This window comes from Pleurodeles waltl, chromosome 6 (assembly GCF_031143425.1).
Source record: "Pleurodeles waltl isolate 20211129_DDA chromosome 6, aPleWal1.hap1.20221129, whole genome shotgun sequence".
NCBI lineage: Eukaryota > Metazoa > Chordata > Amphibia > Caudata > Salamandridae > Pleurodeles > Pleurodeles waltl.
In genome coordinates, this window is record NC_090445.1 from 163620190 (window position 1) to 163645921 (window position 25732).

At 45.7% G+C, this 25732-nt stretch overlaps 1 protein-coding gene across 1 annotated transcript in view; it reads right to left on the bottom strand.

Annotated features, from left to right (window-relative positions):
• Nucleotides 1–25732, bottom strand: part of PLEKHH3 (pleckstrin homology, MyTH4 and FERM domain containing H3) — a 264118-nt gene that overhangs the window by 145152 nt on the left and 93234 nt on the right. Inside the window, exon 2 of the mRNA XM_069237720.1 lies at nt 23578–23633. Within this exon, the coding sequence (XP_069093821.1) occupies nt 23578–23633 (56 nt within the window). The remainder of the gene's footprint in view (nt 1–23577; nt 23634–25732) is intronic.

Here is a 25732-nt window from a genome sequence, read left to right on the forward strand (position 1 = left end):
CTTTTCTCCTTTAGATATTTTCTAAAGCTTCTACCTACTACGCCCTGCGCCCGAGCCCACTTAAGCCGAAATTTCCCCTTTCTAAAAATGTTTTTGTTTCTTATTTCCACTCTTTTGTGGCATTTCTGGGTGCTTCCAAAGCCCATTTCTTTTCAGAGCCTGCGGAAAGTCCCGTTCGTTGGTCAGCTTGGTTAATCAGTCACGGATGCCCTGGATCACAACCAGTGGAGGAACTGAAAGGCGGTCCCAAACGTTTGTCACAACAGTGTTCTGGCCAGGCCCCCAAACGATAGACGAATGTACAAATTACAAGGAAAAGTAACACAAAAACAAAAAAAAGGAGGCGCTAAGGAACACCAAACAGCCGCATATTTCTCTAGGTTACTACAAGCCAACATAACCAAGTAGAGAAACACCCAGCCCTAGAAAAGGAAAAGGAAAAATGCAAAGGGACATATTTAACAGCTTCTGAGAAAACATTTCTTAGTAATTCTGGGTCCCATGTGAAAAACACTATGTTCAGAAGCAGCGGTAAAAAAAAAAAAAGTTCAGTCTAGAGTCCAGATGTGAAAAACAACACAATCTCTGATAACAACGTGAGCGGATACCGCCATGTCCCCTGGGTGGCGAGGGGCCGTGCGGGGGACAGAGGTGGCTGGTGGAAGGGCTAGTAGGGGGCCCAAAGATGGAGAACGGCCAACTGGACAAAGACAGAATTATTTCTCCATATATTTATGGTATAAAGCACCAAGTGCCATCTCAGGGCATCTTTGAATCACTAATGTCTACAAAATGTAGTAGACAGTAGGTGAGAAACCTAAAAAACAAATTATATATATATATATATATATATATATATATATATATATATATATATATATATATATATTGGTCATTTAGGTTCAAACAGAGGGTAGAACACCTGGTTACTAGCATTCTTCAATCACTGGTCAAGGCAAGAGTTAAAGCAAAGAAAAAGTTTTCGTTTTGTTTTGAGGGGGTTTCCTGAATAAAAAGATAGGTTAGCCCTTCTATAATGGTCCTAGGTGTTCCAGTGTAAAGGCCCTTTGTTTGGTACAAAACACGACTGTCTGACAGTGCCTTTGGGGTGAACTCCTAAATCTATGTATTCACGTGTAATATTTCCCAAGTATTGGGTAACAGTATGTGGGAGTACATCTGCTTTCATCAGTGGGTGTACCCCGGCGCTGATGGGTTGGAAAGTTTGTGCACTCCCACAAAAGCAAGAGTTGTAGGTATTTAAAAACTTGCTTTTCTGCCCATTCCCACAGTGAAAAGTGTGATAGATTTATTCCTGTCACGGGTAGGAGTAAGTTCCTTTCCAGGATAAAAAAGTAAGCCAATGCCACCAAAACTGGTCGAGGAATAACATAGCAGGTGAATTTGCAAATGCACAATCACCAACTGCGGCACCTTGGCAATGAATTGCAGGTATTTATTGCTACCCAACTCAATGGCACTCATTGTATCGACCTTGGAAGAATGACAGGCAGAGTGAACCTGTCAGGATTTGAACCGGTGACCATGATATCAACCACTGATTTCAGAATGGATGCATTAATCCAATGAGCCACTATGCCCAACTAGTGTAAAAAAGTGTTTTTGGCAAAGAAAAACCGTTTTCCCTGGAAAGAAGAAAAGAAAAAAAAGTGCATTTATTGGAAATATTTTCACCTGGGTAATTGATCACTGTGTACAATTGCGTGTGTGGAAAGGATTGTGAATTAGCACAAATGGGAACTGTAAAAAGATATCCAGAAAACCTTTGAAAATTCAAAAAATTCAGCTATCTAAACTCCACCCCGACATACATGAAGATTTTTTAAAGATCTTCGTGAATCAGGCCTGCTGCATTTTTATGGTGCCAAGAAAGACGGAAAATGGTGGCGCAATATATCCCTAGTACAACACCTTGGCACTTTAGGTGCAGCTGAAGGAGAGCTACCTGCCCGCAGTTCACAGGTTCGAATCCAAGCAGGGTTGACCACCCTTCCTAAAATAAAACCTAGGGTGTGAAGAACTGTAGCCGCTTTGGAAAAGCCAAAGATCACCCCTCAGATTCTGATGAATGCTGTACGTTGGGTCAATAGTATTGCATCCTGAAGGCCAGCACTATCTCCTTTCAAAGAATTTCCTATATGATATGTCATAAGGCAGTCCCACATTGGGGAAGAAGGCGCTGCATAGCTCCCCGGAAGTTAGCTTTTATCTTCATTAAATGCCATGTTGAAAAATGAACACTGAGGAGGATCAGCTGTTTCAAAATAATAATTACTTGGCCACAGGTTCCATTTTAAATAGCCATAAATAAAGATGTCCGCTTATCTGGTCAAATCGACCAATGCTAGGCTGGCCTGGTGGAGTCCTGATTGAACAGTTCCAAAAGGTATCTACTGGATATGAGCTTTGGACAAAGGCAGATATAGGTCTAGACAGGTTAACCAAAATGTTTAAAACCAGATGCCACCAATAACCAGCTGCAAGAGGAGTTTTCTCCACAGAGTATACTTAGATGTCCAACAGCTCATAAGCCAACAACTGGTTGAAGTATAAAGTATTTGAAACTGTTTTTCTAGAATGTTCAGCAAGGAGAACACTTGGAGTTAGGTATTCAACAGTAGTGGGAGGAACAGACTTTGCGCTGCAGCACAGATGCACTAGAGGGCAACTGCTGGACACTGACTATGGGGACAGAATTTCCTCAGAACTATAGACATCTTACATCAAATATTGTGGAAAGGTCCCAGTTCATTGTGCGTGCTATGCAAGTGCATTCTATACATTCCTTTTTACTTCATAAACAGAGGAAACGTCTCTGCTTCATGGAGCAGGTATGCTTGGGCCGCGATAGTGTATATATCCCTCCTTCAGAAGAAGGGGACAGCTAGGGCAGCAGCACTGCAAGCTTTCCCCATCAGAGAACGCGTACAAATCAGGCTGCTGCAGTGCGACCTTTGCTTGCTGAAAGAACAGGTCTGGCCTGGCAGCAACAGTGCACGTTTCCCTCTCTCTCAGGAGGCAGAAAGTGCAGTCGTCCATTCCCTGTAGAACGGATCCAGCAGGGCAGATTAGTGCAAGTTTCATCACTCACAGAGCATGTCTAGTTAAGGCATGAGTGACTTGCAGGTACAGACAGGTATCTGGAGTGGATGCTTAACTCACTGAGAAAGGAGAATGTATAGGTGAATGAGTGAGTGAATATGCAAGTTTAGACACCATTCTCGCTTAGGTCACGTCAACATCCTGCAAGTGATACGTTTTCCATGTAGTGAGAAGTAGCCATTGCTTTGCAGATCATTATTTGGAGATGCCTCGCAACAACTGAAGTTACTATGCTCTCTAAAGGCACACGTAGCAGGCAGCCTCTTTGAAAAGGTTTTCAATTTGAGCACCCCGGATGCAGTGCAATCCTAGCGTCTAAAAAAAGAAACCTAAGGTGCCATAGTCAAAGTGGAAGAAGTGTGCAGGGTCTTGGGGGTATCTTTTTTTAATTTGACAAAGACAGTTCACCTACTTTTTCCTCAAAATACAGCCATTCAGGGGCAGTTAATTGTTAAAGTTGAGATGCCTCAGCTAAAGTGGATGGGAGAGAGTCTCTTGTGCTGTGAAGCTGAGAAAAGGACATACTCCCTATATCCCACTGTACCAAGTAGAATTAAATTCTGTGGCTCTCGGTTACGGACACAAACGTGTAGTGCTCACATTACATAGGTTTCCTAATGTAGAATAGTGCCTCTCTCACTGATTAGTTTAACTTCCAAATATATATATATATATATATATATATATATATATATATACACACACACATAACCACACCTTAAATTAAATGAAGTGTGTGTATTTTACATGCAGTTATCTGAAAGACCAACAAAATATTTTGTTCTTTTTCGCCACGCCTTTGATCCCGCCCCCACGCCCACTGACCACGCCATTATTGCACTGAGCACCACGGTTCCCATAATTTAGGGAGGCCCTGGTGTCGCTTCAAATGCTTCCTTCGTAGCACTTTTTTTAAATGAGCTGCCTTAATTTTCCTTTGCTGTGGAGGGTCTGGTTTTAGCCGTATACCCCACTTTACATCCTCTTCCAGCCCACTTAAGTAGCTAAAAATATGAGGGGAGATAAGCAGGCCGCGCACCGCTTCCTCACAGCGCGCTCCGGGCGCCGGTGCCAAGACAAGCAGCCTGAGGGGGGCCGGGAGCGCAGGCCCTCGGCATGACAAGAGGGGGCGCGCTCTACCCCGGGGAGCAGCCTCCTGCCATGCCGTGGAAACGAGCGGGGAGGGGCCGGGAGTGTTGCACAACTTGGAGTCCTGTGTCTTTTGAAAACATTAAAACAGCATCACGAAACAGGAGATTAGTGAGCAAAAAAAAAAAAGGACTCGTTATGATGAGCGGCTGCGCCAAACCAATCGGGGTGTTTTCTTTGGAAACGTGATTGCCAAGAAGGGACTTGAAAATCCGGTGTAAATCTATAAATAGGGGTAATGTCAGGGGCTCGCCCTGATGCTCTTCAGAAACGGGACAACAGAGCGAGCGTGTGACGTTCCCTTAACCCCTTCTGCTCAGGTTGTACCTCTGACTCGCCTTTCGGCGCCTCTGTGAGTGCACCATCGGGATAAATTCACTAGTACATCCGCGTACTTGCTTTGCTGCAGGTTGCATATAAATCTTATATTAACCGGCCATACGCGGCGATTCACCAAGAAGGGTTCACGGAAATGTGACTGCGACCCCATTGTTCTCTGACCATCCACCCCCTCCACACACACACACACACACACTCTCCAGACTAACAGCCTGCGGTGGAAACCACAGCGAGCCAACGAGGCCCATGGTGCTGTTTATTTCGTCCTCCAACCCTTGTTTTCGTGCCTCGGGACTAGAGGTTACATGTATGGTTCCTGCCACGTTTCCAAGAGAAAAATACTGGGCGTTTGTTCTGTTTTTTTCCCCAAGTCTACAAAGGCCGGGCATGTTACTAAAACTTTAAACAAAATTGAAGGTATTCTTTTGTAACATGACATTCCTCCGTTGTTTACGTAAATTACTAGTCAGTGTTCGACAACACGGCTATGGAACACATGTAGAAGTGTTTTCTGTTTACATTTGTTGTTTGAAATATGTACAGATAAGTGCTAAAAATACTGGCTTTTGGAGATTTTGATTATTTTTTGTATCGACTGGGACATTAAAACCCTGGTGCTGCTGGTAGAAGACCTGCCAGGTGGCAACCCTAGTTACAGAGGCAGTGTCGCGAGTATCACAGGGGCAAACTAGGATTAGTATTGGTTATCCAAGTAATCTCTAAATTATGTCCCATGCTGTGGATTGACAGGGCCACGTTCCACGTTGTAAGATCTGCACAGGTTCTCAACCGAGGGCTTTTTGTGTTTGGGTAGTAAGAAATTAAATTAGCCATTTAAGGGTTTCTGCCCGAACTACAATCACTCTGTGTTGCCAAATAAAAAGTCAATGGTGAAAGCTGTCAAACGTGGCAGAAACATCTAACCGGGTTGATGCACCTACTGTGCCAACATTACCCTTCAAAAGAAAGAGCAAATAATTCAGTACCTCTCACATGTGAAGCAGTACTTAATTTGAGTTTGTAAACAAATAAGTGCTGGGGGTCTCATGGGGGGCCCCTGCATCTTGCACCACGTATTGCCCCTGCCAATGAGAGTACCAATGCAATTTCAATCCATCAAACTCCTACAAGTGGGACAATCCAGTCTGTTCTAGGCCCCCAAAGGTACAAGAATGGCTAGGGCTGCAGGTATTAATAATTTTTATTGCATAGTGAATTAATAGGCAACTGTTGTTGTGCTCATCTCTAAACTAGATAAACAGCACCAACATGTGGCAGACTGTCATAAGTGTCACTGTTGGCAATTAAGTGACAGTGCCAAGCACTGGAAACCACCAGCTCAAATTAAGCACTGGGGTGAAGTAATGAAGGCCTTGTGATACGCAGGAGAGACCTGAAAATAACTTTGTAAAATATCCATATCAATTTTTTCTTATACGTCGGGTACGTAAATCTCCAACAAGTTACCCACTTAGAATCCAGCATAAGTGGCAGAGTAGATGACACTGCCACGAAACCACAACAGGTCTACCACGTGCACTGTGACGCAAACGTAACTTCCTGCCTTAACGATGGCGGCCTTGATCATCACAGACTTTTGGGAGTTAAATTGAACTTCAAGTCAAGTTCTTTATTTCAACAATTTTATTAAGGTATTGAATTTTAAAGCACTCTTGGATTTTATAAAACCTCGTAATTCCATGTAAATTGAGAGACTTTCATGCAGTCCAATCCGATGGAGCCAAACATGTTTCTTTCTGTCCATAGTCAACGTCCATTAGGCACAGTGTCTGATGACATCACAGCGTACAGGCCAGAGCCATGGTCAACCCCCTTTAGACACTGTGATTTTGACATCACAGTCAGGGGCGTAGCCTGGTCACTAAGATTGGGGGGGGAGGGGGAGTTTGAGCTTTAGATTTCTCAACAATCACTTTGGTACAGAATGTTATAATACGATAAAGGCAAGCAGGGCGCACGACAGAGGCTTTAGGGGCAGTGGAAAGAGAGAAGAATACAGATTGGTAGGGGAACTAAGTGAGGGAAAATACAATATTTAGTGAAATAACCTACATTTTTTGAGACTTAGAAAACAAGAGCGGGTTAGAGTGTGTGTGTGTGTGCTTTTGTCCCAGTGTATGGAAAAATGCCTTGTGAAATTCGACAGGCACTTCCCATACCAGACTGAGAGCACCTGTACCAAACTATTCAACAGAAAATACATTTATTTGTAGGATGTCACACCCCCAACTCCCCCTAGAAGCTACGCCCCTGATCACAGTGCAGAAGGCAGAGCTGAAGGAGCAGGTACCTTTACTTTACTTCTAGCTGTCTCACCATGGTTAGATAGTAAGATATATACCATAACGATTCGATTATTGCCATATCGGACTGTACACTTATGTGCCCCCAAATACTGTAAGAGTAGAATCTAAATGACAAAACCATCAACTTATTCGAACAAATGTTAAAAAAAATAAAAAAAAATGTTATCTCCATGTTAAAAATTAAGACAGTGCATAATAAATATTAGCATCACCCAAATCGTCATATTCAGAACTGATGATGGACAGGAAGAGGCTGCTAAGAGAAGGACAAAAAAAGAGACTCTCGCGGAGTCACGTGATTCCCTGGAAAAAATGCCTCAGAGTCGAGCAAAATAACTTGCGCTGTACCTTCACGTGTACCTTTCCTACTCCGCCCGCTACCTGGGTCTCACCCTGCAGGGACATGTTCAAACATGTCTGCTAGACAATAGACGCGCCACCATGACTTTGAACAAGACTGTCATTCTCAGAAGTAATACCCGGAATTACTTACAAAAGCAGCACCAGTGTCGGCTCTTTCATGAAGTGGAGGAACAGCCAACGCGAAACCAGTCAAAGCTATTGCAAAGAACTCCTCCCCACCCCACCAAAAAAAAAAAAAACACACGGAAGAAAACCTCTACTCCAGTTTTGTAGTACCCAGGAGACCAGCAAAGGGTCATCTGCCCACCAAACAGGCCGCATCCTGGTTGTAAAAGGACCCAGCTGGCATCTGAGTTGCCTTCCCCACACAGTCTTTTTAGGTAACAGTTCTCTGCATGTTGGGGATTGTAGTTTCACTTTTCTTCTTAAAGGTGTGGGTTTTTGCTGGTGGCCTAACAGCTAGACAAGATGGAGGTGGCGCCTGCGGGATGGAGCTAAATGGTACCCATGGTTAAGGCATAAAGTGCGGATTACACATTTTCATTTCATGGACGTTAGATGCAACCTTTGAGGCGCTCCACGTATTTGTTTCTCGGAAAGGCACTATTAGATATATAAGCTTGATATGTGGTCTTTCTTACCACAGCAATAGTAGGCAACCTCTCACTTTGCGTGTAGGTCTACGCTCCAGATGCTGTCCCCTCCAGTAGAATCCACCTTACTAAGGTTGCATTCTCAGGAAAAGACCGAGAAGGGAGGGGCACATTGTCAAATGGGACCACATCCGAAATCAGAGAAACAGAAAGACTAGTGGGCAATGATACAAATGGGACTAGAGTGGCAGCTACTGGCAGTAGACACAACTATGGACTGTGGCTAATGTGCTTATGTCAGCAGCAACAAGAATAATTTGGGGCACACACTGTTCTGAACCGAAGAAACAGGACCAAAAAAGCAGAATAATACATCGAATGCCCCCCACAGCACAACATGGCATCACACGCAGGTCCGAGCCACAAGTAAAGGGCCGGTATTCCAGTACACACTGGCAGGTACAGTAGAAATCAGACTAGAATAATAGGACGCTTTCTCGAACACACACACACACACACAGTGTGTTGAGACCTACACTACTCAATGCGCTACAAAAACAGGGTAGACGATGTAAGTGAAAGTTATGGTTGGTGTTTGTTTTTAAATATGTTTTTGGAAGTTGTGTGCATTACCTAAAAATTCTTCACCTCCTCGAGATCTTTTGTCGACTAAACTGATCCAGAGTGTCCTTTTCCAGTATGAGTGGGGAGTAAACTTTGATACTTGTGTTGTGTGATACTGTGAGGTTTATTGATAATGTTTTGGGTAAACGTAAAAGAGAAAAATACATTTTAATATAGTACATCATTCCATACTTTTTCTATTTCTAAGCGCTATGAAAACAAGTGGTATTATTTCCTAGGTTGAATGGAACTCAGTCTACCGACCTCAGAATGATAGAAGGCGGAATTCAACTTCTAAAGGCGTTGTCAATTGTGAATATTCAACTTAAGCATCTTGTCGACCAGGTACAAGTATAACAGAGAGCATTAATGGCGTGCAATACAGGTGAATGGCAAGGACAGACCCTCCCTCCCAACTGTAACCATCCCATTATCGTCAGTTTTCTAGCTGCATTTCTTACATTCACAATGATGGGGTTATATTTACACCTGTTCGATGTGCTCAGATTGGACTGGCTAAAAGAGGTGACTATAATCAATGTGGGCAAAATAATGGAGGAAGTTGTTCTAATCCATCAGTGGTTGATTTTACTTTTTATATCTCGGTCTATTAAAAAAGCGTTATAGAAAAGCAATTAATGTAACAAATTAAAAATAAAAATATGCAATTTGTAAGCGGGCTTCTGTCTGGCTTCATTTCTGGGCATGGGAAAGAGAACCTCCTAGTTACAATCGGGGTTTAGATACTAAGGCTATTTAGAGGCCCCAGTCCCTTTCGACCTGTCTACTTCTTCTGTTGTTTTGGATGACCTGGTCTACTACTCTTGCTGGAATGGAGGGAGGTGGGGCGGAGGTTAGGGCTGTGTCAATGCCTGGTCTTTCGCCCTGGAATTTCTAGCAAACGGATTCCGACCACTAGGTTCCCCTTGAAGAGGTTTTATGTGGGCCTCGCAGGAGCGTTCAGTGTCCCAGGTGGTCTTCCTGCTAACTCAACTCCTCTGTTTACATAACCAAAGGGATTTCGAGTTCAGTGCATCATTCACACAAAAATCGTTATTCATCTATTTACCCGGAATGCACGGCAACTGGGCGCTTTCCATGCAACTCATTTTCAGAAAATGCAGTGAACTGAAGAGAAAGACATGTAAACGCAGAAGATGGGTAGAAAGAAGCACAGTACACCAGTTATTAAGTGAAAATACTGCTGTTTTAGTTTCGAAACTAGCAGAAAATGTGCTTTCTGAAGGACTAATGCAAGCCCTGGCGAGGATCCACTCATTGGCGACAGCTGTTTCCAGCCTAACTGAGGGAATACAGACGGTGTCCTTATTGGTGTAAATGGTAAAGATCATTAACAAAAAATAAGCTATAAGGCTTGAGAGGTTTGCCGCATGCAGAAATGAAGTGATCAGTCTCTAAATGCCTTTTTAGGGTCGAACCTGCGATAATATGCGCTAACGCATGCGTCTTGCTTGCGAGACACTGTTGTTAACTAATAAGGGGTTTCAGACTGCCCATTCGTTGCCATTTGCTTGCTTGTGTGGCACTCTTCCTTACAGCCTCATAATTGATCACTGAAAGCCTACCATCTTTTCTGTTTCTTTCTGTGGAGCAGGGACCAAGCACTGATTGATTCAACTTAATCAGTGCCTGTCCACTGCTCCTGACGTGATTGAGGCACTATTTTGACCTTCTTAACTTCTAGTGCCCTGCAATCAAAAAGCATGTGACTGGCAAAAACGTGACCAGCAGGACAAACAATATTGCAAAGTTTTATTTTCTATTGTTAATTTTCTTTAATTTTGCCCAGTCTTCTTTTCTCATTTTGCACTCTAGTTTTTTTTTGTTTTTGCTCATGGGCGCTGTTCTAAAAAACATAATGATCATCTTGTTCTCAATATTGCAAAGCAACATTGTTTCTTTCTTATGCGTAATTTCAGAAATTATGCTTTAACACATAATTGTGCAGTAGACTCCAATCCACCACACTCAAATCCAATACACCTCACTCAATCCAGTACATCCCACTCAATCCAAGCCATTCCCTTCCAATCAACCCCTCCCAATCCAAACCACTCACACCAATCCAATTTGCCGCACTACAATCCTTGCTACCTGACTCACTCCAGTCTAAAACACTGCAGTCCAAAACAATCTGCATGCACTGCAGTCCAAAACAATCTGCCCCACTCCAATTCAAAACAATTGTCCTCACTCCAAACCAAAACAATTGTCCCCACTCCGAACCAAAACAATTGTCCCCACTCCAAAACAAACGCCCCCACTCCAAAACAAACGCCCCCACTCCAATCCAATCCGCCCCACACTGATACACCCCAGCCCGATCCACCCCACTCCACCCCACTCCAATCTAATCTACCACACCCCGGTCCAATCTACCTCACTCCACTGCAGGACAACCCATCCCACTACAGTACAACCCATCCCACACTACCCCAACCCACCCCACTCCAGTTCAATCCATCTTGACCAACTCCAACCCACCCTACTCAATCCAATCCACCACTCCAATCCACCCAAACCCACTCCAATCCCATCTACCCCACTCCAATCCAATCCAACCCACCCCACTCCATTCTTACCCACCAATCCAACCCACTCAAATATTATTCACCTTATTTCACCCCATACCGGTCCAATCCAGTTCACCTTAATCCACCTTATTCCACACCAAACCACCTCACACCAATCCAATTCACCCCACTCCATTCCAGTCCAATTACTACAACCCACCCCATTCAAATTCAGTCCACACCAATCCACCTCGACCCTATCTTCCCCACTCTAATTCAATCCACCCACCCCATCCCAATCCATCCCACTTCAATAGCGTCCACTTTAACCACCCCATTCCAGTCCAATCCAGTCAACCTTAATCTACTTTACTCCAATCCTTTCCACCCCACTCCAAACCACCTTAATCTACCCCACTTCGAACTACCTTAAATCCTCCCCACTCCAATTCAATCCACTATAATACACCCCAGTCCAATACACCACAATCCACCCATCTCAAATCCAGTCTAATCCTCCCCCACTCCAGTCCACCTTAATCCAACCCACTCCATTCAAACCACCTCACTCCAATCCGGTCTGCTCCACCCCAGTCCAGTCCGTCAGAACCCACTACAGTCCAGCCCACTCCTGTCCGCCCAGCCCCAGTCGACTCCAGTCCGCCCCACCCCAATCTGCCCCTGCCCTACTCCAGTCCGTCCCCACCCTGCCCCATTCCAGTCTGCCCCACCACATTCCAGTCTGCCACGTCCCACCCTAGTCCGCCCCACCCCAGTCTAGTCTGCCCTGCCCCACTCAGTCCGCCCCACGTCACTCCAGTCTGCCCACCCCAATCCAATACGCCCCACTCTAATCCAGTACGCCCCACTCCAGTCCCCCAATGCAATCCACTCCAGTCCACCCCAATCCAACCCATTCTAAACCACCCCACTCCATCTTAATCTAACCCACCAGACTCCAATCCACCCACTCCAATCCAATTCACCCCATTCCAATCCACCACACTCTACCCCCAATCCAATCCACCCCACCCCAGTTAGCTCCACCCCACTCCAATCCATCCAGCCCACCCAACCTCACTACAACCCACCCACTCCAATCCACCCCAATCCACTGAATCCAATCTACCCTACCCTAATCCAATCAACCCCACTCCAATACAATCTAACGCACTCCTATCCAATCCACTATCGTCCAACCCACTCCAACCCATTCTAATTCAACCCACTCCAACCCATTCTAATTCAACCCACTCCACTCCAATCCACCCCACACCAGTCCAAAATCCATCCCACTCCAATTCACATCACCCCAATCCAACCCACTCTACTCCAGTCCAATCCACCTCACTCAAATCCAATTGACTCCACCCCAGTACAATCAACCCCTCCCTACTCCAACCCACCCCAATCCACTAAATCCAATCCACCCACCCTGTCCTCCTACTCCATTAAACCCACCTCACTCCAATCCAGTCCACCCCAATCCAATCCTCTCCACCCTAATGCAATCCAATCCTCCCCACTGCACTCCAATCCAACCCACCTCAATCCAAACCACCGTAATCCAATTCACCCTTATCCTATCCCACCCCATTCAGCCCACCTCACCCCAATCCAGTCCACCCACCTCAAATCAATAAACCCCTTGCCAATCCAATCCACCCCACCTCAGTGCAATCTACCCCACTCCAGTACACACCACCCCAATCAATTCCAAACCACCCCTCCCCACTCAAATCTACCACACTCCAGTCTGACCAACCCAATCCAATACATCCCACCCCACTCTAAGCCACCCCACTGTACTCCAATCCAGCCCACTCTACATAAATCAAATCCATCCCAGTCCGCCCAACTCCAATCCTATCCACCCTGCCACCCCACCCTAATTCACTCCACTCCAATCCACTCTATTCCAGTCCAATCCAATCACCCCACTCCAGTCTAATCCACTTCACTCCAGTAGAAACCACCCCAATCCAATTCACTCCAATCCAATCCAATCCACCCCATCCAGTTACTCCAAACGAATCCACCCACCCCAATCCACCCCTGTCCAATCCAATCCACCCACCCCACCCTAATCCACCCCACCCAATCCACCCCACTCTACCAATCAACCCCATTCCAATCCAATCCACCCCACATTACTCCAAGCCAATCCACCCCACTACCTCAATCCACTCCAACACACAGCATTGCACTCTACAACACTCTCTGTCACTGAACTCTACTCCCCCCTACGATACTCTACTATCCAATTCCACTCTACGACCCTGTACTCTAACAAATCGACTCTGTAACATTCTACTCCCCCACTCCACTCTGACAATCCATGCCACTGACCTTTAGCCAGGCCGATCAGCAGCGACAGTGGTGTACAATATGGCAAAAACAATTTGCCAAAGCCAATAGCTCTAGTATAGGTTAGACCTATCAGCTTTTCCAATGCTTGTTTAATATTTATCTTCCAACACTCTCACCTGGCTTTCCTTTCTGTAAAGTACTAGAAATTGTAGCAGAACCTGCTGTGAACTGGCTCTTGGAGTAATGCATCACACTTTAAAACGTATTACCCAAATCTTTAGGTCAGTTTCCGCTGCCTTTTTGGTTAGGTTCGCATTATACAAATACCACATACAATTTACTAAGAAGACTCTAAATGTTGCAAAACACAGGAGTACGCGTGAGAGGTACAGGTGACTTGGGTCTCAAAAAATCGGCTGTGATTCTCAAACTAGTGCGGCAACACCTCGGGTGCTGATCCAACTTAATAGATAGCCGTTTAGGGGTCACTTTAAACATTCCTCCCACCTTTTTTTTTCATTTTTCTCAGTAAAGAGTCACAACATTCTACTACTGTTCTACCTGATAAGTTATATTGTTCCCTACATGCCCAGCGGAACTGCGGCTCGGCTGGCTAGTACCATGTGGCCCTCAACCTAAATAAACTTAAAATATTTCTCAGTAAAAGTTACTAAAATTAGGAACACTACCCTGGATAAGTCACTTTCACCCATTTCTTCCTCAGCAGCTGAGCATCCCTTATCTAAATGACTACAAATGTCTTTGATAAGGCAAGAAAGGTACGTGAAATCAAGGTTACTTACTCGGGACAACACAATTTGGTCAAGTAGATGTCAGGATTAGATGTCTATTACAATAACATGGTGTACTGAGTATTCCTCCTACTAAGAGTTGCTTTTTACTCAGTTGTTAATAATTTACCAGCTTTAAAATGAGGCCTGAGGCACAAGATGAGATGACTTAAGTCATATTCTTAAGATGAAAATTTGCATATCACTACCACGCAGGGTCGGAGTGGGAAAGAAAACAGGCCTAGGCACCAAAATAAAAGTACCTCCTACTAGTGAATTAGAAACCTAAAAGAGTGGCCCATGTTTGCAGATTGGGGCAGTTACAACAGCTTTGCGTGGATGCAAAACTGTCTGGATTTGAGCTTGCTGCAGGCAATGTTTGCTTTAATATCAGGAATTTCAACAGTAAAACCGGCCCAGCAGGACATAAAACAGGCCCACTAACAGCAAAAAAACAACAACAAAAAACGGTACATGCACTGATCCGTCAGACCAGCCTGGTGGGCACTGCGTGATTCCCTATAGGCCAGTCCGACCGTGGCACCCACTGAAAAACTGCTCCGAAGTCATGGCGGACTTCTTAGGATAGGGTGTGCGGGTGACCCGCCGAATACCAGCCCAAGAAAAAAGAAAACAGAAGAGAAGAGAAGGCGCCAACTTTCCTGTAAATGGCGTCAGAAGTGCCATTTCGGCTGGGTCGCCGATGGAGTCACGCCTTTGCTACTTTGAAGGGTGAGTGGTGGGAGAAGTCTCATAATTACAGGCCTCGGGGCCAAGGTTCGGGAATTCACAGTGACACAAGAACGCCGCCTCCGTGGACAGTCTGGCCCTGGCACGAGGCCCGAAACAGAAGGGTGGCCGAGAATTAACCCTGGCGCCGCCGCACTGTGCACACGCGCCGTGATTCACCAGCGTTCGTTCCGGACCCCGGAGGCACCAACGAAGGAAAACGTAAATGAAATTACACATTCAAGCTGCATTACCGTTCAGAGGCACGGCATGGGGTGTAAATACTGTACAGCTAACCCCATCTGAAAACTTCAACTGAGAGCCACTTTATCCAGTTAGGAAGTTCACGCTGGAGCAAAGTCTGCCAGCCGAGGGATCAACTGGGAGCTGCGATTTTCAGAAAATGACATTAAGTGGGAGCTGCAATTCCCAATTAAATTCATCAGCTGGGGGCTGTCATTCCCAGATAAAAAGTCATCTAGGACCAGAGATTGACAGCCTTGCACTCAAATGGGAGCTGCGATTTCCAGTTAAAGGTATAGCTGCCAAGTAACATTCCCGGTAAAGGACATCAAGTTGGAGCGGCCGTTCCCGGTTAATGATATTAACTGGGAGCTCTCGTTCCCAGTAGATGGCATCTGCTGAAAGCACACACTCCTGGTTAAATACATCAAACGAGAGCTGTCATTCCCAATAAAGGGCGTCAACTGGAGGCTGTCACTCCTGGTAAAGATCAAATGTGAGCTTCCATGTCCAAAGTACAATAATTGGGAGTCCAATGGAGGTCCTCAACTGGGAGCCACCGGGTACCTCTGCTAGCTTGGATTGCCAGGAGCAGAGATGCAATGAAAACCACTTTCCCAAGAAAGTCATGACCAGGGAACCGTAACCTCTTAGAAGCACCCAGAGGATTCCCCGTGGCACAAACACTATTTAATTAGTAATAGCTATTCAGCAAAAGTCACAACTTCTAGTAAAAAAACATAACGGGCGAGAGCAGCCGTTCGCAGAGGGGAAGACCGAGTTTAGTGCTTTTGTAATGTCTCTTCACAACAGGGAAAGCTGAACCAAAGACCTGTTTGGTCCCCAGTTCCGGGGGAGGGACATATGCCCACTTTCAGTGGCATGGTGCTGGTTCTTAGTGGGTGAAGGTTGTGCAAGGTGCTATTGTTGAATAGTGGAGCCTCCTTTTCCAGGCAAAGACAGTAGCTGGGGGAAGGATTCCCAGTGAGCCAATCCACACTTTGTCGTCAAGTTTACATTTCTATTTCAAGTTCAAAGCCCAGGAATCGCACTTTCCAGTCAACGCATCATCGTGGAGCTGGCACTCCCAGTCAAAGGCCCTCATTATGAGTTTGGCGGTTCCACCGTGGGACCGCCAAACTTGCAGGGAGGACGCCACTGCCATGGCGGCCACGTCCCCCTGAGCGTATTACAATGTTCTCGCCGGGCTGACCCGCAGGAACATTGTAATACACAGTTCCCGCCATACTGCCCAGCGGGAAGAGGCCTACAATATTGGCCTCGGCTACCATAAGGGAGCCGAGGCCAATGTCGTAGGACACAGCGCCTGAGAATGCACACTGTCTGCAAAGCACACAGTGCGCATTCTGACGGTGCAGGGCAGGGCCCCCCGGCACTGGCTTTCCGCCAGCCTTTCCATGGCGGGGTCCCCACCATGAAAATGCTGGCAGAAACCTGACTTGTAAGCAGCCAGGAGGCGCTGAGTTTAGCGCCGCCCTGGCTGAGTACAAGTCAGGCCGCCATCACCACGCTGGGATCCATGTTCCTGGCGGGGACGGTGGTCTTTAGGCTGGTCCGTCTGCCAAGGTTGTAATGTGGAGGTCGGACTGCCTGGAGTGCAGCAGTCCAACCGTCACTGTGAATGCGGCGGTCCTCGGACCGCCACACTCGTAATGAGGGCCAAAGACTTCAACTGCATACTATTTTGCCCAGAACTCAACTTGGAGCCATGACTGAAGTCTATGAGATCAACTGAGATATGTGCCACTACCAGTCAAATACCATATCCAGCAAGGGAATTTAGCCACCAGATCATGGCCAATGAAATCATCTGGAGGCTGGGCCATACAATTCTTAGGAAGGGTACTAAGGGCATCATTGTATTTCCACCTCTGAACACTCCTCTTCATAGGACTTATTCTGTCCCTATGAGCGTTCGGCACCGCAGTTATGTATCTGTCTGGAGTACTAAAGACGTCTTTCATTGGAAGGCTATGGTGTTACCAAAAGGAGGGGGGAGAGTTGAAACCGTGTACAGAGGACACTTCGAAATGTAGAGGTACCCCCTGGTGGACTGCAGGCTCCAGCCTCAGGTATATGTACAGTCCAGGTATGGACAGCTACAGGGAGGCTCAGTGACTTGGGCAGTGCTTAACTTGAGCCAGTGGTTTTCATTGCTCGGCACCAGCACTTCATTATCCACACCGGCATTTATGACAGTGCACCACATGGTGGTGCTGTTTGCCTAGTATAGAGGTGAGCACAACAGTTGTTTAAATCAATGCACATTAAAAATAACTAATACCCACTACCCAACTTATTCTTACAGCTTTGGGGACCTGAAGTATTCAGAGTTGCCACACTTGTAGGAGCCTGATGGTTAGTAGTTGTGTTGGTATTGTCACTGGCAGTGCTGGCAGGGGCAATGGGTGGTGCACGCTGCACTGGCCTCCTGACAAGAGCCCTGGCAAGTATTTCTTTACAAATTAAGCACTGTACTTTGGCCAGAAAAAAACTGGATGGAGAAATAAATAGTTCACTCAGTGGCGCAAGGGGGCATGTTACCTAAGGAGAACTACTGACCCTGTGGTGGCTATTGTGCACTCAGCCATTCCATTAGTTATCCATCCGTGTTTGCGAGTGACCTCTGTAGGCTTACAAGCTCTATGAGAAACTTTTGCTGATCTCTCTAAGCTAGCTGGTAGTATGGTTTCCCTACAGAAGCATTTACAGTTAGTAGGAGGAAGGGAACCACAGGGCCATCAGCAGAAGTTCTTTGTCATAGCCTTAAGGGGATGGGCAGCCTACTGGCACTGTCTAGAAAGCAGCCAAGAGACCATTCATTGAAGTCCCTTCTGACACTTTCAGACTAAGGTAGTCTGGGCAGCATGACGCTGATAATCTGATTCAAGCTGGCTGGATGTTCGAGGGCTGTATCACGCCCTAGAATGCCTAGTGTGTATTCCAGGGTCACAGTGTGCACACAATGAGTGGGGTATCATTGCTTGCTCTGCTCCAATAATAACGTGTGTGCTGCCACTAGTGCGTGTTTCTGGAAAGATTTCAAGGCTTCTTTTTCGAGAAGCATTAGTGAAAATGTGTGGATCCTCCCAGGTAGTGGGGGAAGAAGGGACGGGGAATTTGGCTGACTGTCGTCAAGTTGTCATGCACATATCCACTATTGTAAGACACAAACATACGTATTCAAATTCTTAATGTCTGAGGGTCTAGTAGAACATTACAACATTCACGCACAACGGTACATTGAGGAGGGGTTGGTCGACTTTACAGGCGGGGTTTAGGGGGGGATAGGTGATAATGGGTTTTGGAGCTACAGCCATGCTGCTTCAATAAATGTGATTAATTACCACCTCCACAACATGACAGAACACTATTTGAGGGGGGATGCTCGCTCAAGAACAACATAGCATGGTTTTGTCCTAGCAGCTACTGTGTAGTACGTTTGTTGCTGCATGGGTGATTCTTTATATTAAGGTCCCCCTAAACAAAACACAAAGTATTACCTACCCTGCAATCATCTGTTATTAGCATGTACTGATATAAACTCCAGTACTCTGCATGTGACCTGTCTGGACGTTTGCAATTTGTTTTTCTTCGAAGAAGTCGGAATCGCAAGATATGTTGTAGCTCCTCCTGAAATCTTCAATTTTCCCCACTGCATTAATCTTTTAGTCTCCTTCTCCAGGGGAGGAGCACTCCCAGTAGCCTGGACAGAGGCCCTCTTATGGTAAGTGCACACCACCAGTGAATTTGGGATAACAATCTCCAATATAGGCTGGGTTCTCTTTACCACCCTACACTTGACAGGGTCCTTGAAACTATCAAGCCATGTTCTCTAGCATGCCTTTGAGTCTGGGTAAGTAGCTGACAGACCTTTGCATCTTGAATAGAGCTTCCAGCAGGAAATCATCCTCATCCTCTATGGTACGTAGTTAAACCTAATGATGTATCATTGCATGATAGACTTTAGTATCTTCTGGTGGGGATAGATTGACAGGGCTTTGTTCCTAGTCATCCTATGGGTCGCCTATAAAGTCATCCCAAGAAGGAAAGAGAGGTGCCCTTTCTTTGGGAGGGCAACGAAGCCTGGAGCAGGAGGCTTCGTGATGATATTTCCAGTACCTGGATGGATAAAAAGTTTGTTTTGTTTCTCACCCAGGATGACCACACGTCTCTCCAGTATTGACCCCTTCGAGGTCTCTGTTCTGGGAACTGAAGATGACTTTGACTTCAGGCCGGGGTGTGGTGGCCCTTTGCCATTGACTTTGGCTCCGAAGTTGCCTTGTTGGCGGATGGAAACCAGGGTGTTGATGGCTTTGACGCTGAATATGTCTGAACCCTTGTGGCAGACAGTTTCTATGTCTCTGTGCCTGTATGATTTGAACAGGATGTTGGTCAGTGCCCTTGTCTTGCAGACTTCTGAAAGGATATTTTTCAAGGGCTTAGTGTTCTTGTGCCTTGGCTCTGGGCTCAATGCCCAACTCCAGTTGGAGTGGTGCTCCGTCTAGACAGCCATGGACTTGGGGACTCAAAACTGGCTTGTAGGCACCACTGGAGCGCACGGCATGACTTCATCTTGGGACCTGGAGCCAAAGCTGGTGTTTTGAAATACTCGACCTCTAAGGCTCAGAGAAGCAAGCCTCTACATCTTGTTTTTGGTCCACAGGGATGTGCAAAGGGTTGTCTTCTTCCCCCTCTGTCCACAGAACATCCCCAGCCTCTTGGATGTCTTCAACTGAGAATATACCTGTATGATAGCACCTCATGCAGCATGTTGTAATGCGCCCACCGTCTCACCCTCCTATGTTTGAGGGGTTTCTTACAATGAAATCCAAGGCAGCCTTTGCAAGCTAACTCTTTAGGCTCTGGAGAGAGGAAGAGAATATATATGTCATGGGGGTCAGACCAGGAATACTTTGCATTGCACTGTGCACAGAAGTGGAAAGTAGTCTGTTCCATGTCTAACTATTCAGAGGATTCTTAAGAGTTGCTCAGAGGGAAATGTTGAGTCCATGCTGCAGGATGTATAGTCGGTAAGAACTAGAAGAAATAAATTTAAGGTCCCCGATGCAAGTGACTATTTTCTTCTCTGAGGCTGCCAAACCCAAAACTGAACCATCCAGAGGTCTGTCAGAATGATTTAATGCTTCAACTTGGGAGCAGCATCCCCAGCGTCCAAGTCCAATAGCGAGGATAATCTGAGGTGGAGACGTTCTGCTGGTGCACTCTGGGACAATTGTGTAGTTCATACAAGTCTCATGGCTCAAACATCTTCAAAGAAAATCAAGTTGTAAGCGTCCAGACCCAACAATAGAATGCAGAAATATGCAGAGCGTGTGTATCTACAGCCAGACATGCTACAAATATATATATATATATATATATATATATATATATATATATATACACAAAATACTAAAATTCACCTTGCCGTGCTCTGCTTATGATCTGACATATTACATCACTCTCAACATGTTAAATGACATCACTGATAATATCACCAATGACATCTGAAATGACATCATACATGCCTCCTCCCCAACCCACGAAGTGTCTGGGGGGGGAAGGTGGGGGAGTATGAGGGATCCAGTGTAACCCAACCCTGCCCCATTATATGTTTCTTTAAGGTTAAGTACAGAAACAGGGGAACATAGTCCCTATGTCCTGTAATGGCGGATACAATATTTTTCTTCATGTTGCTAACAGTCAGTGAGAGCACTCAGTCCCGCATGGCAGGACAGAATTCTCTAACGGGAAAAAAGCTCCTTCAATCAAAAACACTATTTTTCAAATTTACCGCAGGGTTCTCGGGGATCAACTATTGAGATATACCCTTTTTTAACCCTGATCAAGGTCATAGTGGCCAAAACACGTAGGATAACAAGTGACAATGCATTGGGTGTGATAAAGTAAACTTGTCAATCACTCATCATTTGCAGTGTGTGATGTGTTCTATCTAATCAGAGACCAGATTTATTCCCATTTGAACAGGGCTGCTCGTATCCACATTGGGTCGAGAAGGGACCAAATACAAGGAAAATCATTGGATATATAAAAACAGGAAACTAAAACAAGCACTGATAAAGTCAATAGCTCTGGCTGCCAGACTTTAAGCCTGGTCAATCCTTTTTTGTCATATTTGTAAAACTGTTTTGTTGGTGGAGCTGCCAGGCAAATATAATGGCTAAAAGATTTTTTTTTTAAATTGTCTTTAAAACGCAATCAATGTCATAGATAGTCTGTGACACTGGAGGGAACTACTTATGGATATGCTCTTTGTGAAAGAACTGAATGCAGCCACTCACACTGGAGTTAGCCAATGGCTGGAGTGGGCTGACTGCTGCCACATGTGGTATGTTGTAATGGGCAGAAGATAAATGTGAATGACACAATGACAGACCAATTGATAAAGACCTCATATGTATGTATATTATATCTACTTTTAGTAACATCAAAAGGTCTTTGCTAATGTCCGACCTAAAACAAAAATTATAATAAAAAACAATAATAGGTCACCTAGTACAAACTACTCTGAACTTTTGCTACTACAGCCTACATGTTTGCTGTATCGTGCAAGATGCAGTTTTCATACACTAAAGACGTGGCAGAGGTCCTGTAATACGAGCTAGGTCTCGAATCGGCTGTTCTGCTATACTACATGGGGCATGTCCAACTAAACAGATGCCCCCTAAACTACTCCAAGTCTATATTTATGGGTTTCAAAAATGTCATTAATGAAGAAGAATGCTGAACACACGATGTAATGTGTTAGAGTAGATATAAAATACAAGTCATTTACATCACCTTGTACATGATCAAACCACATAAAACAACAATATACAAGTCATACTAGTCAGAAAAGCAACAGGGCAAATGAGTCTGTGTGCGCTCCAGCCAAGGAGGAGAGTGGAGAGATGGGAACCATAGGGTGCATAGTTTGAGAAAGGTCCATAATTTCACCTTTCGATTGCTGGTCTTAAGAGTGGATAAGTTTTCAATTGGCAGAATAGCAGCTAAGACAGGCACCCATATTTAGTGTTAAAATGAGCACCAAACAGCTGACAACTGTATATTTTCGTTTAAAAGCAACTCTGCTGCCATTCTCTCCTCTATGTACAGAGAAGCAACGGATTGTCAAATAACGAAAGATCTGCATGTTTCAGAAGGTAAGCTTATGCTTATTGTATACAGAAAAGTTAGCTATTTGTATGAAAAGTTGCCATAGATCTACCTATGTAGTAGCTGCAACCCAATCTACACCCCGCCTGTTTGTCCACTTCCCTTATATCCCTTTCCCTGGCCACGCTGACGCATGATGTATTCGGAGTCGTATTCTAACATCTGATTTTAGCACTTTTGGATTTTTACTCTTGTTCCGAGTGACATGATTCCGATGTTAACAAATGAAGGGCTGACAGAGCACCAAAATGAAAAGTGCCACCTCCATTTGGCAAATGGATAGTTTAAAAAACTGGCCCACATTTAGGAAGCCCCGAGTCCAGTATGCCTCCAGTGTGGGAGACTCCCACACCGAAAGCATGAACATCCTACCAAACCCATGAACCACTTCTAGCGTTCCAAGGGAAATTTGCCAGCGGACACTCGTTTGTAGCTCATTTCCGGCTCACGTGAGCAGAGGGAGGATGGAGCTGGAGTGGGTCGTTTATTTGCCACTCGATAGTACATGATGCAGCTCATACCATGTGACGCACCCATTCTGTGCGGCTCTGTGTGTCCGATGCAACCTACCATCGCCTGCGGAGTGCCGTCTGCTACTACATTCTACTCATTATAGAAAGGTGCCCAACAGCAGTCCACGCAGCGGCCACAAGCCAGGCCCACCACCACCACCGCCACAAATCCGGCCCGCGCACTGACCTGTACGACAGGCCCGTCTGACACTGCCGGAGTGCCGCGTAAAGCAGTCTAACCCGGAACAAAGTTTATTTTATTGGACTTAGTTTAATCTTGGTCCGTCCCCAGAGGTGACAAAGGGACAGGATATTAGCAGCAGCTAAGACTTAACTGAGACAGATGCCGCCCCCCCAGGTTAGGATATGTTGGCCCCCGCATCTCTAGAGCCCTCTCTTCGTTCCGGAAAACCTTTGGCAACACAAAATGTGCAGAGGTTTGGGCGGTGTAACTGCCCTTTCAATACGGTGAGTTCAGGACACTCACAGGGCGCTTTGTGCGAGAAGAATATAGCTCCCTGCCCTCACTTGTCGAAGATCCGCTACTGTGAGGTGGAGAGGGTTAGTTCTCCGTGCTTGGGGCGGGGGTTGAGGGGTGCCCTGTCTGGACTGGCAGCCCGGGCACCCGGTACACAGGGAAGAAGTTGGCTCCCTGACAGCGGGCCCTTCGTGTAGCTTGAGGCGGCGGTGACTCAGCAGCCCTGCCCCTCCGCGGCTGTAACACGAGGCGCTTATCTTACCTTTCGGGTCCGTTGCTGGCACGGGTAGGCTGGTTCAGGCAGACTTCCAGGGCCGCCTGTCGAAGCAAACGGAAAAAAAATTAGACTTTTTATAGGGACAGAAAAAGACACATAACAAAACATGATCTGATGGAACGTAAAACCTGAGCACCTAAAGACATTTTTATGCACCTTTCAAGATTAATGCTCAAATGTTTCAATCCAACTGGCTGTACAAACTGTATGTCAAGTGCAGCCGACGAGAAGGCGCAAATTACCACGGACATACCTTAAGCCTTAAAGGTCACTTTAGTAGGACTGGCCTGCAATGTGAAAACAGTGAACTCCAATTCAACAACCAAGCACCCAGCTTCACTAATACAACTCTAAACCTATCAATGTCCTACCTTTCTGCAAACCTTCATGCCCAGCAACAACTCATGCCATTAGCCAACAAGGCTCATTCTTCCATCCATGCAGTGATTCATTTCAAACCAATTGAGCTTCCTGTAACCCTTACCCATCTGACAAGCCTCCTCCCCGTTAGTCCCACCTGCACCACCTCCCCACACCCCAAGTGCTAAATAACCCCGCACCATGGCTATCCCACTCAGTCCAAATAAAGTGTTTCCTCCTCACTTTCCGGCCAATGTGCCTACAGAGGTGAAGGAATCCGTCAAGAAAGAGCCAGAATCTTCCCTGCCCCATCCAGTGCCCACCCTTCACGTAAAACGCATCCCGGTCTACATCCACCTATCACTTATCCCCTATGCCCCAATAGTGGACAGCTCCACTCGCCCGAAGAAACCCTGGGAGACCCAATGCATGCCATGACTGGAAGGTTACGGGCCAGTGAGGGCAATCGTGCCAGATTACATGCTTCCCTGTGTTTCACTATCAGGAAAGGGATCCATTTCCTGTGGGTTAAAGTTGAAGTGGTAAATACAGTTAGGGTTAACTACTACCCTCTCGCAATTATTGCCCTCCCCCCCACCCAGGGAACATGGACTGGCCAAGAGGGACACTGGAAAATGTGCAGGTGGGCTGATGAACCCGTGGTAGCAGGCTTCGTGGTTGTCAGATCATCTATGAAGGCACTGGTGGTATTTTCCTAGACCAATACACTGTGAGATCTCCCATCTCTCATTTTATTTCTCAATTCACCACTGTCAAGATCGGAAGCAGGAAATTCAGGAAAATGACCACATGCTGGAATTTGGATTTACTGTGGTCACAATAAGTTGGCCAGAAAATCCCAAAGAAGTCTAGACCACCAATAATGGACTGCGATCGGAGGTGAAGTGGCCAGGGAGGGAAACTGGGAGAGGTCCCAATAGCTCTCCGCAACTGTCAGGATAGGGGCAGAGTCTGTCACATCAGAAACTATGATTGACTCGCCCGAGACCTCATTATATTATTGAAACTGAATTGAATTGGCATTTATATAGCGCTTACTACCCCTAATGTGGCTCGGATGTGCTTTGCGGTGAGTGACACACTACACAAAAGCAAAAAGTTAGTGGCTAGTGCATTAGTTATTGGGATTAGTCTTGTGCCTTTAAAGAAACCATTCCGTTCATTTACTCCAGTTTCTGTGTGGTACATTAATGACTTGGGTGTGAAAGTTGGAAAGGACTATGTGAGAAGCAAATGGTGGCTGGCATTATTATTAATAGACATTGATAGGTTGGAGAGATATAGTTTTAACAAAAGGGTGATTAAGACAGACAGGCATGCAATTTAGAGTAGACTATATACACAAGAGGCATGCAAATGGTAGAGGAGACGCACGGGTGCTTTCAAAAGAAATAAAGAGGGGGACAAATTGAAAGTTTAAGTACAGGTACATTTTTCATCTAGTGTGTTTGCAATATAGCAGGTAGAGATTTGTTTGCGATAGAATGCAATTTGCAGATGTAAACCTTTTAGGTAGTGCGCACACACACACACACAGGTGCACACTGAACATATGGGATTCAAACGTAACAGAATGGAAATGGACACCCTACATAAAAAGAAGGTATCAGCAGAAGACAGTGAGACTTGCTGTACCCAGATGACCATCTGCAAGCCAGAGATTGCTCCAAAGTCTCACTTTCAAAATGAAGAGTTTCTTGTAGTGGAACACATAACAGAAAGTTTCCACTTGCGTCTGCAAGGCCAATGCGTTCCAAAA